At 33.4% G+C, this 13693-nt stretch overlaps 1 protein-coding gene and 1 long non-coding RNA gene across 3 annotated transcripts; one reads left to right on the top strand and one right to left on the bottom strand.

Moving 5' to 3' along the window:
• The first annotated feature begins 294 nt into the window (after window positions 1–294).
• Window positions 295–10086, top strand: LOC114278560 (ubiquinone biosynthesis protein COQ4 homolog, mitochondrial-like). 2 transcript variants are annotated; one of them, XM_028220637.2, is made up of 5 exons: window positions 295–571; window positions 664–729; window positions 7296–7389; window positions 8275–8468; window positions 9026–10086. In XM_028220637.2, the coding sequence occupies exons 2-5, from the start codon at window positions 709–711 to the stop codon at window positions 9521–9523; spliced, it is 807 nt and encodes a 268-aa protein (XP_028076438.2). In that variant the 5' UTR covers window positions 295–571; window positions 664–708; the 3' UTR covers window positions 9524–10086. The 2 variants fall into 2 exon arrangements, with proteins under 2 accessions (XP_028076438.2, XP_082724414.1); XM_082868288.1 differs by lacking the exon at window positions 7296–7389 and having other exon boundaries at window positions 311–571.
• Window positions 10087–10552: 466 nt separating this feature from the next.
• On the bottom strand, window positions 10553–12019 carry LOC114278561 (uncharacterized). Its single transcript, XR_003634958.2, has 2 exons — window positions 11805–12019; window positions 10553–10941 (listed from the first exon to the last, which is right to left on the bottom strand). It is a non-coding gene; the product is annotated as an uncharacterized LOC114278561 (long non-coding RNA).
• Window positions 12020–13693: the final 1674 nt, after the last annotated feature.

Raw genomic sequence — 13693 nt, 5'->3', positions numbered from 1 at the left:
TGAATCATATATTTTAGATATAAATATGATGAAATAAAAAAAATTATAATTATCGAATTGACTTAAATTTTTAAATAAATAATATACATAGAGTGTTTTATAAAATAAAAGATTTAAATCACTAAAATGTGATCCATGATGGGCTCATGAGCCCCTCAAGCTCTCTAATATTCAAATTTAATTTTTTTTTTTTTAAAACGCAACTCGCAACCCTTAACACTTATGAATATTTTATTTTCCAACTTTTCGAAATTATTTGTCCCAAAAAAATCGAAACCATAAAATTAAAAGGATACCAAACATGTCCGAAGTCTCTGAATGATTTCCATAGGCTAGAGCATACACAATCACACCCCGCTCTTTTATAACGAAACAATACACAGTCCAATTGTAGGGCTAAATACAGATCTGAAGGTGAAGGGTTTCGGAGTCTCTCTCTCTCTCATCTTCTTCTTCTTGTTCTTCTTGTACAAAACACCCACACAGAACCCCACGAAGCTCAATCGCAGAACAGAGATTTCCTAATGGCGCACCTCCTGGTCCTTATTCCGGAACCAGTACTCTTGCTTTGGTATCTCTCTTTATCTCTCTCTCTCTCTCTCTCTCTCTATATATATATATATATATATATATATATTCTGATTTTGATGTATGTGGATGTAGTTGGCTTGTGTTTCTGCCTTCTCTGTAGGACTCGTTTATGGAAGCATGAAACTCAAGTATCTCCAGGTACTCTTCCTATTCCTTACCCTTGTTATTTGGATTTTTAAATTTTTAATAATTTTCTCTCTTGTCTAAGCTTTCATTTTTTTGTGTGTGTGTGTGTGTTTTTTTTTTTTTTGTTATTATTATTTTTGGATTGAAAGATTAATAAGAAGAAAAAAAAATCTATCTCTATAATTGAAAAAACAACAATGACATGTGCATATCAAATCAATCGAATTGATGTTATGATGAAGGAATATCGAGGGTCAATAAAAGAGGTTTGAAAAACTTTGGTGGCCATTCTATGCACATTGTAGATATACTCAGAAAATAGGAGAGGTAATAGAGAAAAGAGTAGTGCTACTCTAGCCCAAAGTTAGACCCACTTTTCAAACCCAGTCATGTGACAGTCTATTAGAATATCTAAAGCAACTCTCTATCTCTTATGTCTTCTCTAATCATCAACTGATCATCTCTTTTAAACATTATTGGGTCTAAAAAGTGGGTTTCTATATCATTTTCCTAGAAATTTTTTTGGAAAACTTAGGGGGAACATGGCCTCCCTTGGCCCCACCGCTTGCTTCATTGATGTCACACTTAATTTAAATTTAGACATCTGTTTTTCTGTGTTGATTCTGATCTGCCTTGTATTATGGGTGTTAATGGAATGCAATAATGGATAAGTTGGTTCAATTTTTGTTCCGAACTAAAATTTGCTTAGTTATTTTATTTATCAAATGTAATTTATGTTTTTGTGTTGGTTGCTACGTAGTATAGCATTGTAGGAGGTCCAAGTTATCATGCCATTTATGGTTAATGGTGGAATTTTATTTTTTTGGTTTTGAAATGTGCACGTTTCAGTAGTGGTGACCACTAGTGATTGTCACAATTCAAACCAGTATTACCTTATATTAATGTTTTCTAGATATTGAACTCTTTTCCATTATTCTGTTGAATTCAATGTTTACCCAATGACATAATATTATGGATAATTTCTATAATCATGGCCAAGAAGTCCTAAGAAAATTAAGGATTCTGAACTCTTAAGCACCAAACCTAAATGTTTGAGTTGCGAAGTGGAAAATGGGGGAAACTTTGATGACCCTAAGCAACTGAAGGTGGTCAATTCATTGGGTGGTGGTAATTCATTTTTCCTAATCTGTTCTGACATGATGGACTTCTGTGGGACGACCAACGCTCTTTAGTCTCCTGCTGAGCATGTAATTTTATTTGATCTTGTTTGCAATTTTGCACTTACCATGTAAGCATGTCTTAGGAAAGGATGGGATCACTTTTCAGTTTTCCCTAGTTGTTTTAGTTATTTCTACAATGCTTTCAAGTTTAGACAATACATATATGTCATGTGTAAAACAGGGGGACAAGGTGGGGAGGGTATTGGCGGATAGGCTTCCTTTGGTGTAGCTTCCTAGAATTGGGAGTTGTTTTATGGGAAGTGACGTATGAAGGATGGATACGGATACAACATGATATGGATACATGACAACACATTTTATAATAAGTGGGATACAAATATGGGCATAAGTTAAAAACAATTTTGTCATAACATATTAATAACAAACTGTATCTTTATTTACCTACCGAATATTCTCAATTTCAAGTTTGTTACTTATTCATATAAAATAAAATAAATAAAGGTTTTATAATACATACATGTTCTTGGACCAAATTTTGTGTGCTTTAATCTCATCATTTTCTATGCAAAGTATTGGGTGTATAGCGAGTATACAAAGTTTCAGGAACTACCCTCCTCCAACAATTATACTTTAATGGTATACCTAAAATGCTACATCTCAATTTGTAGATAGGTTGTTAGATACATGAGCTAGAGTATTCAAAAAGTATTCGATACTTTTTCAAAATTGAAGAATATTAGTTTCAAATAATAGATACATTTAGGAAATATCAGATACTGTTTTGTGAGTATATGAATCTTAGTATCTGACACGATAAGACGTGGGTAATATTCCCTTCTAGAAGTATTCATGCTTCATAGGAAGGCAATGACCAATTGGAACTGCTTAATGCTGCATCTAATAATATTTTAAGTGGAACTTACTATTTCTGTCATGCCAATTCTAGCACGTCGCACAAGAGATCTTAAGCTTTAGAAATGCTTTGTAGAAGGTTATGTTGAACTTCCTCCAAGATCATTGTTGGGTGCTGGAGTAACAAACATAATTTTTTGTGGCAATTTCGTATCTTTTTAATACAAGTGTTTTTAGTGGGCTTTTTAAAAGGGAAAATCTATTTACTTAGAAAATAGGTCTAGAATTTTGCCCATAATGTGGCCTTGTTTGGTTTGTTTTTCAAAAAATGTTTTGAGAATTTTTTTTTGAAAAAATAAAAACTAATTTGATAAAAATAAATATCAAAAAAATATTTTTAACTTTTTTAAAAATCATTTCTTGCCTCCCAAAAGATAAGATAATATAAAAATAAATATCAAATTTTTATTTTTATTTTTAATTTCTTTCACCAAATTAATTTTTAGTTTTTTAGAAAAATTTTCTAAAACAAGTTTATGAAAACCAAACTAAACATGAAAATGTTTGCATGAGATTGAATTGGTGTATCGTGAGGTCATGTATAGAATGAATCTGGACGACAGGTTGATATTTTTGGGTAAAATTTTGGGTATAGTATTATTATCTTTTAAACCACATTAGTTGGTTTGGCACACTTGATAGAGGAAAGAATTCCAACGTGAAGTGTTTGGGTTTTTTATTATAATCCTTCAGCGAACCACCTTTTATTACATTGCACATTAGTAGAGGTGGCAAACGGGTTGGTTTGGGCGTGTTAAAACAGGTTATGCATTAAAATAACTTAACCATTACCCGCATATATATTAAACAGGCTTAAATGTGTTGGGTTAAATTGGGTGCGGGTTATGCGAAGCAACCCAACCAACCGTTTGAAAAATAATCACCACATCATTTCAATATAAGATTAAGAATTTTTCTTCAAATTTTAGTATATAATATAAGAATAACCTAATAAAAACAACTGACAATAATTATTCAACCAAAATTTTTATTTGCTGATGCAGCTAATGTCTGCAAAAACATATACATATATATATATATATATATATCATGACGCACGGACACAAGACAATACACGGATACACAAATTTTCAAAAAACGGGACATACGACACATTGGGGACACGCTCAATATATGTATTAAAAAAAAAAAAATCATTGGAAGGTAATTAAAAATACAAAATAACACTAACATAAATTTTAAAAAGGTACACTTCACTACTTCAACATCAAATATCATTCACAAATGCATAACAATTGCATTCCATCAATACATCACATATACCATTCCAATGTGCCAACCATCATCGGTTACAAGATCCATGAAAACCACAAAATGTAAACCTATCCAATGTATCAACCATCATCTATTACAAAATCCATGAAAATTACAAAATGTAAACCTATCCAATCTTTAACTAGAGGCAACTTTTACGAGATCTTCGATATTGCATACATCTTCTCCATCTTCTGTAAATAGTACTGCCTCCATAGCTGGCCTGGTTCAATAAGTGAGAGGTTAGCTATCCCAAGCATTCCAATATCATCATCAAATGAGTCAAAGTTATCTCCCTTAATATCCCACTCTTCCACATTTTTGTCTCTTCCCCGCAATCATGAAGGGAGCTCTTCCTTTGATAGAAGAAGAAGATTGCTATGAATAAATACCAAATCCTCCTCTCGTTGAGGGAGCATTTTGTGTTTTATTTTCACTAAGTGAATAAAAGAGTAAGTACTCCAATTTCTCTCACAACGTGATGATGAGGTTTGTTGCACAAGTTGTCTCGAAGTTAATTTTTCAAGTATTGTTACACTTTGGTTCACCGATTTTCATCATATAATAAATTTCTATTTTCCCTCTCCATTTTCTTCCTCCAATATATATCTCCACTAATCCTTTAACTTTGTTCTAATTTGATTAAAAAATTTCACCTATATGAAAAAAAAAAAAAAAAAAATCACGTTTGACAAATTGATAACTCAAAATTAGCTTTCTATACATTTTTAGGGTTTGATTATAATTAATTCAGTCTTTACCTAAACAATTACAAATAATTTTAGTTTGCTGAAAACAAGGTGTGTTTGGTATCGTTTTTATTTTTGATTTTTATTTTTAAAAAATAAAAATAAAAAAAAGAAATTGATGCGAAAACTTATTTTACAAATTGACTTCAATTTTTTCTCTCCCTAAGAACACTCATTTTTTAGGAATAACTTTAAATTGCGGGGTTATAAATTTCTATTATGGAACTTTTTGTTGTGTTGTTTATTTTTTTGAGTAATACTAAACATACTATATTTGCCTACTTTACCATCTTATGTCGCATTATTAAATTATTTTAATAAATTTCACTAATTAATATATTAATAAAAATTAAATATGATAAAAAAATATGTACATAACCATTATTCCTCCATGTCAGGGGGCTCTTGTTAGATAGATTGTTGAATTTTTATATTTATTGAATTATTATTGTCTAAATATAATATTTGTAAATAAAAAAAATTTATTTATCATTGAATTTATTTCACTATGTTAAAAAAAAAAAAAAAAATTGAAGTATTAAAATAAATAGAAAAGTTGGGACATGAAATAACAAAAGGCAGTGTGGCAATAGCGTATTTGTAACATATAGAGCACGCACGATTCAGCTCCCTCTCTCTCTCATCAGCACTCTCTCTCTCTTCTTCACCAGTTCTGATCCAAGAGAAGAAAGGTATCGATATCTTAACCCTAGATCTCTTGTTCACACTCAATTTCATGTATATTTGACCACTCACCTCTCATATTTATGATTTCAATGTTGATATCTCTGTATTAACTATGCTTTTTACTGTTTCTGATTTGATAGCATGCTTAATGGTTGCTTCGATGCAATTTGGATCTGTTGTAGCTTTTCACCGCTAAAATTGTAGTTATAGAGAGCTCACGATTTTGTGAGCAATTGAGCTGAAAATAGTCTCTGTTACTTGAGTCTATCTATGTGTATATATGTGTGTGTATAAATGTATTATGTAATTTGTGTGTCTACAATTCTTAAGGTCTATGTGGAAATTCCCTGAACCTTGTAGACAATTTCTCTTTATACCTGAATTTTCATATGCTTTCTTGTCAAAATGGGATGGGGTCTAATTGAGTATATGTGAAAAATCCCTTTTTCTTAAATAGTTGATTTATACATTATTCAATTAGGCAATTCATCAAACAATTGATGATCATTTTAACCAATCTTCACACTAATCAATCGATTGACCAATTCATGATTAGATTTCTATTAATTATCAAGCAGTTAATAGGCTCTAAGCAATCGAATGATATAAAAGGTTTATTGAAATGAAAAACCATAGTCCAAAGGGCTACAATACAAATCAATCCACTATGTAGATGAACGATTACAAGAAAAGTCTTACAATCAAATGGTGAATCTTCACCTAGTGGACTTAAGTCTCTTTAGCCATCTATGCGTTCATCGCTCTCCTTGAGAGTGATCTAAACACTGGCAAATCCATGACGATCAAGCCTCCTCTTGAATCCACCAAATGTCTTGTACCTTGGATGTGATATCTTCTTCAAGGATTGGTTAATTCTCTCACTAGATTAGTTCTAAGGAGTTTCGATCTGAGCCTGATCGATCTGATAATTATAAACATCTAATAATTATCAACATTCATTTTCTCAGATTCTATCTGCATTAGAAACATCTAATAATATGTCCATACGAACTTATAATTTTCTCTGTGATTTTCGTTGGATTATAATAACAAACTTACAATTTTCTCTGGACTATACCAACAAAAGTGTAGAGAATGAAATTTTTTTGATTTAAAGAAATTTCTCTAGTTTGAAAAAATAGAGAACAAAACTAATCATTGATTAGAGTGTTGATAAAAAACAGAGCATGAAAAATGAACTCTAAACATCAAAATCAACTACACTGTCAATGAAAAATCAACTCCAAAAATCATAAACAACTTCACTGTGCTAGCTTCTCTTTTAAATTGATCAAAACTGAAAACAAAAACCTAATGCAAAATTACACTCGAAAAACTAATATGAAATCGGAATCCTTATATAAAATTCAAAACAAAAATGAAAATCTATGTGGAATCTCCATTGAAAACATACCTGATTCAACTTCACCGAAAAACTTACACAATCAATACACTGTAACACCTACTCGATCGTAGCAATCTCTATCGTCAAGTCCACTGCAACACTTGCAAAATCCCTACGAAATCTTCACTGCGAAGTCAGTTTCCAAATCTCCACCGTGAAGTCAGCAATAGAATATTCAGTTTGCCAAAAAAATCTAACAAACTTATGTTATAAAGAAGGGTAAATTAAGTATTTTATAACTTAAAATAAGGATGAAGGACTTTAACTATCAAAACATATTATTGTGGACCTCCCCTCCTATCAAAAGCTAGGGAGGGATCTAAGACCAATTTTTCCTTTTTTTATTTTTTATTTTTTATTTTTTATTGTTGTAATTTCTTCAAACAAAAGTGTTTCCACAATATTCAGATCAAGGACCCAAGGCAGACCAAAGAGAGGAACGCAGCAAAATCCCTGTCTGAGGCCCGCGAAGCACACAGAGATCCTCACCGGTTATTTGTTTGTAAAGATCTTCTTCTTCTTCTTCTTCTTCTTCTTCTTCTTCACTATAATTTTTTGTCTACCCTACCCGGTCAAATTGTATGATCGTTAAATTATTTTTTTTTTATGATTTATGGATTTGTGCATTTTTTGGGTTTGTTCAAGAATGGATTTTGGGGTTGAGGGATTTGTGAATTCTAATTTTGGATCTGTTCAAGAATGGATTTTGTAGTTTTGAGAGATTTGTGAATTCTAATTGTTTGTTAAAAGTCCTCAAAGACCAAGTGAGTTGGTTTTTTTGGCTAAATGATTGTGCATTTTATTGTTCCGTGAATGTACTTAAAATTGTTGTTTGTGTACTACAAAAGGCGATATTCCCTTGTGATTCATTCCCTCTTCTGGAGGGAAAAGAAAAGATGAAGGAAATGTGAATGAAATATAGGCTATTTATTTATTTTATTTTATTCACATTTCTCTTTCCTTTTCTTTCCCTCTACAAATCCTTACCCAAATTCATGATCCAAACACAGACTAAGGGCCTGTTTGCTTCTCAGAAATTTTCGTCATGATCTGGGTGTCTGCTAATTGGTGTTCTGTTTGTGTCCCAGCTTTTTTTTTCTGATTGAATATAGGTTGTTTTCTTTTCTTGTAGTAGCTCTTTTGCACCAAACTATTTGTGAAAATGCAAAAAGTGACGTTATTCTGTGTCCGGTTAATGGCATCATGATCAATTGTTTACATGGTTTCATCCACAGTCCTTTGTTTCTAGGAATATTTTTCTATGCATTATACGATGCACTTTCAGGCTGTCAAATTTGTTTTTGTTTTCTTAAAGATTGTTTTAACATTGTTAAAAGTTTGAATTGTATGTTTGCTTGATTGGATTTTATTTTTTTCCATAATTCAGCTGTAGATGCAATGATAGAAGGGGCACGCATTCGCCTTAATGGGTGGCAGCGGGCTGCAGTTGCTCTTGGTTCAGCAGTGGGAGCGTTAGTGGACCCACGAAGAGCAGATTTGATAGCTGCTTTGGGGGAGACAACTGGGAAGCCTGCTTTTGAAAGGGTTCTAGAAAGGATGAAGAGAAGTCCTGAAGGCAGAGTAAGGATTTGTTAATTACAAGTTGAGATTCTAATTATATTGGCATTTGTAAGTGTCATATATTATCATTGTGTTTGTGAACGACTTAGTTATAACTGCTATTTTTCAAAGGACCATTGCCCTCCCTCTTGGCCATGGTTCATCTACTCTTGTAACCACCAGTATTGTTTTAACAGAGGTGTTTCCCTATCTGTTTGCACTAACATATTATGTTGCCTAGGTTACATTCCCCCTCATTTTATAGTGAGGATGAAAGCTAACAGATTTGAAAAATATGTCCCCTTCTTTTCCTTCCCCTTGTGCCTATGCAATAAAGCTTTCTTTAATTGATTTTTCAATGACGGGGCCAAAAATTTACTGCAAAATTCTGGTCTCTGTCTGTCTTTTCTCAGGCTTTGATCATGTAAGAACAGGTGGTGTGTATGGAGTTGATCTTAGGATGAGTAAATTGTTGATTTTTTGTTATTGGATTCTTGTATTTGCATATAATTTTGTCACGAATTGCTTTATAAGTTTGATTTCACCTCACTATGGAAAATGATCTCTCTCTCTCTCAGGCCGTACTGTCTGACCGTCCTCGTGTCATCTCTTCAAAAGTGGGGCACGCATGGGACCTACCTGCCAACACATTTGGTGCCGCCTATGCAAGGTTCATGGGTTCTAGAAACTTCTCCCCAGACGATAGGCCACCGGTCCGGTTCATGGAAACAGAGGAGCTAGCATACGTTGCAATGCGAGCTCGCGAGGTCCATGACTTCTGGCACACCCTTTTTGGCCTTCCCACCAACTTGATTGGCGAGTCAGCACTCAAGGTGATAGAGTTTGAGCAAATGATGCTTCCCATGTGCCTGTTGTCAGTCGTAGGAGGAACGGCAAAATTTAATGAGAAGCAAAGGGCACTGTTCTACCAGCATTACTTCCCCTGGGCCTGCCGTGCTGGATTGCGATGCACAGACCTAGTGTGTGTATACTATGAGCAGCACTTTCATGAGGATTTGGAGGATGTTCGGCTGCAATGGGGTATAATTCCTGCTCCTGCTCCTGCTCCCAAATGAAATGTGGTCATGGTTAGTTAATAGCTCCCAAATGAAATATGGTCATGGGATGAGAGATATCGCGAAGTGGACATCAGGATTTGAATTTCATCAACTCGTTGGGAGGCTTGGGAAGGGCGGTAGCTGTTGTGTACTGGTTCCTAGATGGGTTTTGTGCTTCACACTCTAATTATCAAACCAGTGCAGACATATGTTCTGGTTGTCTTTGATTTTGTGTGTTTTAGATAGTATGCATCTTGTTATCTTGTGTTTATGGGAGGGTTCCATCTTCAAATACCAAAATTAGTTGATGATGGCAGTTGTTTTGCAGTTCTTAGTTTAGTTTTTTGGCTATAATGGTTGATTTTAGGGGAGTTCGATGTGGTTATGATCTTTATCTTTTCGGATGTTTTGCTCAGGTATGCCCCTCGTATAAATGTGTTTTTATTTTGTCTTCTTTAATTTAACTTAACAAACGTTTAGCCAAAAAAATCACAACTTTCGTGCTGCTATATTAGTTCTTTTTTCCAACACTTGTTGAATGAGAAGATCCTCATCAATATCAATATATTGAGTTAAACCCATTCAATCACCAGTACATAAACTAAGCAAACCCAATCAATCCAAATCTTCACTATTAAGAATCAAAAGGGGGAAGAGTATACAAATATTAATAATCAGCAACAACATCCCGAGTCAATTAATAAACAATTAATAAACACATGAGTGTGTCAGTGACTGTAACCTTGTTCTTAGTTGTCACTGAGTTTATGACACAGATTTTTGTAGCAACCACCATCCCACCTCTATATTACATTACATGATCAAGCAAAGTTCTCACTGTTCATAAAAGCTAAAAAAAACCCTCCCAAATAAACTCCAGTTATGAAGCTCAGTGACAACTAAAAATCAATTAAAGAAAGCTTTATTGCATAGGCACGAGGGGAAGGAAAAGAAGGGGAAAGATTTTCCAAATCTGTTAGCTTTCATCCTCACTATAAAATGAGGGGGAATTTAACCTAGGCAACATAATATATTAGTGCAAACAGATAGGGAAACACCTCTGTTAAAACAATACTGGTGGTTACAAGAGTAGATGAACCATGGCCAAGAGAGAGGGCAATAGTCCTTTGAAAAACAGCAGTTATAACTAAGTCGTTCACAAACATAACGATAATATATGACACTTAAAAATGCCAATATAATTAGAATCTCAACTTGTAATTAACAAATCCTTACTCTGCCTTCAGGGCTTTTCTTCATCCTTTCTAGAACCCTTTCAAAAGCAGGCTTCCCAGTTGTCTCCCCCAAAGCAGCTATCATATCTGCTCTTCGTGGGTCCACATCCAGTAACGCTCCCACTGCTGAACCAAGAGCAACTGCAGCCCGCTGCCACCCATTAAGCCGAATGCGTGCCCCTTCTATCATTGCATCTACAGCTGAATTATGGGAAAAAATAAAATCCAATCAAGCAAACGTACAATTCAAACTTTTAATAATGTTAAAACAATCTTTAAGAAAACAAAAACAAATTTGACAGTCTGAAAGTGCATCGTATAATGCATAGAAAAATATTCCTAGAAACAAAGGATTGTGGATGAAACCATGTAAACAATAGATCATGATGCCATTAACCGGACACAGAATAACAATGTCACTTTTTGCATTTTCACAAACAGTTGGTGCAAAAGAGCTACTACAAGAAAACAACCTATATTCAATCAGATAAAAAAGGTTGGGACACAAACAGAACACCAATTAGCAGACACCCAGATCATGACGGAAACTTCTGAGAAGCAAACAGGCCCTTAGTCTGTGTTTGGATCATGAATTTGGGTAAGGATTTGTAGAGGGAAAGAAAAGGAGAGAGAAATGTGAATAAAATAAAATAAATAAATAGCCTATATTTCATTCACATTTCCTTCCTCTCTTTTTTTTCCCTCCAGAAGAGGGAATGAATCACAAGGGAATATCGCCTTTTGTAGTACACAAACAACAATTTTAAGTACATTCACTGAACAATAAAATGCACAATCGTTTAGCCAAAAAAACCAACTCACTTGGTCTTTGAGGACTTTTAACAAACAATTAGAATTCACAAATCTCTCAAAACCACAAAATCCATTCTTGAACAGATCCAAAATTAGAATTCACAAATCCCTCAACCCCAAAATCCATTCTTGAACAAACCCAAAAAATGCACAAATCCATAAATCATTAAAAAAAATAATTTAACGATCATACAATTTGAGCGGTAGGGTAGACAAAAAATTATAGAGAGGAAGAAGAAGAAGATCTTTACAAACAAATAACCGGTGAGGATCTTTGTGTGCTTCGCGGGCCTCAGACAAAGATTTTGCTGCGTTCCTCTATTTGGTCTGCCTTGGGTCCTTGCTCTGAATATTGTGGAAACACTTTTGTTTGAAGAAATTACAATAATAAAAAATAAAAAATAAAAAAAGGAAAACTTGGTCTTACATCCCTCCCTAACTTTTGATAGGAGGTGAGGTCCACAATAATATGTTTTGATGGTTAAAGCCCTTCATCCTTATTTTAGGTTATAAAATACCTAATTTATCCTTCTTTATAACATGAGTTTGTTTGATTTTTTTGGCAAACTGAATATTCTATTGCTAACTTCACGGTGGAGATTTGGAAACTGACTTCGCGGAGAAGATTTCGTAGGGATTTTGCAAGTGTTGCAGTGGACTTGATGATAGAGATTGCTACGATCGTGTAGGTGTTACAGTGTGTTGATTGCGTAGGTTTTTCAGTGGAGTTGAATCAGGTATGTTTTCGATGGAGATTCCACATGGATTTTGATTTTTGTTTTGAATTTTATATAAGGATTCCGATTTCATATTAGTTTTTCGAGTGTAATTTCATATTAGGTTTTTGTTTTCAGTTTTGATCAATTTAAAAGAGAGGCTAACTCAGTGAAGTTGTTTATGATTTTTTGAGTTGATTTTTCATTCTCTGTTATTCATCAATTTTAGAAAGAGGCCAGCTTGATAGAGTTGATTTTTATTTTTGGAATTAATTCTTCATTCTCTATTTTTTGATTAATTTCAAAGAGTGTTGACGGTGTAGTTGATTTTGATATTTAGAGTTCATTTTTCATGCTCTGTTTTTTATCAACACTCTGATCAATGATTAGTTTTGTTCTCTACTTTTTCAAACCAGAGAAATTTCTTTAAACCAGAGAAATTTCATTCTCTACACTTTTGTTGGTATAGTCCAGAGAAAATTGTAAGTTTGTTGTTATAATCCAACGAAAATCACAGAGAAAATTATAAATTCATATGGACATATTATTAGATGTTTCTAATGCAGATAGAACCTGAGAAAGTGAATGTTGATAATTATTAGATGTTTATAATTATCGGATCGATCAGGCTCAGATCGAAACTCCTTAGAACTAATCTAGTGAGAGAATTAACCAATCCTTGAAGAAGATATCACATCTAAGGTACAAGACATTTGGTGGATTCAAGAGGTGGCTTGATCATCATGGATTTACCAGTGTTTAGATCACTCTCAAGGAGAGCGATGAACGCATAGATGGCTAGAGAGACTTAAGTCCACTAGGTGAGGATTCGCCATTTGATTGTAAGACTTTTCTTGTAATCGTTCATCTACATAGTGGATTGATTTGTATTGTAGCCCTTTGGACTATGGTTTTTCATTTCAATAAACCTTTTGCATCATTCGATTGCTTAGAGCTTATTAACTGCTTGATAATTAATAGAAATCTAATCATGAATTGGTCAATCGATTGATTAGTGTGAAGATTGGTTGAAATGATCATCAATTGTTTGATGAATTGCCTAATTGAATAATGTATAAATCAACTATTTAAGAAAAAGGGATTTTTCACATATACTCAATTAGACCCCATCCCATTTTGACAAGAAAGCATATGAAAATTCAGGTATAAAGAGAAATTGTCTACAAGGTTTAGGGAATTTCCACATAGACCTTAAGAATTGTAGACACACAAATTACATAATACATTTATACACACACATATATACACATAGATGGACTCAAGTAACAGAGACACTATTTTCAGCTCAATTGCTCACAAAATCGTGAGCTCTCTGTAACTACAATTTTAGTTTTTGTATCAATTTCTTTTCTTTTTTTATTTTTTAAAAATAAAAATCAAAAATAAAAACGATACCAAACACA

The sequence above is a fragment of the Camellia sinensis genome, chromosome 5 (assembly GCF_055761805.1).
Source record: "Camellia sinensis isolate YWXY chromosome 5, ASM5576180v1, whole genome shotgun sequence".
Lineage (NCBI taxonomy): Eukaryota > Viridiplantae > Streptophyta > Magnoliopsida > Ericales > Theaceae > Camellia > Camellia sinensis.
This window is presented reverse-complemented; position numbering and strand designations above follow the sequence as displayed.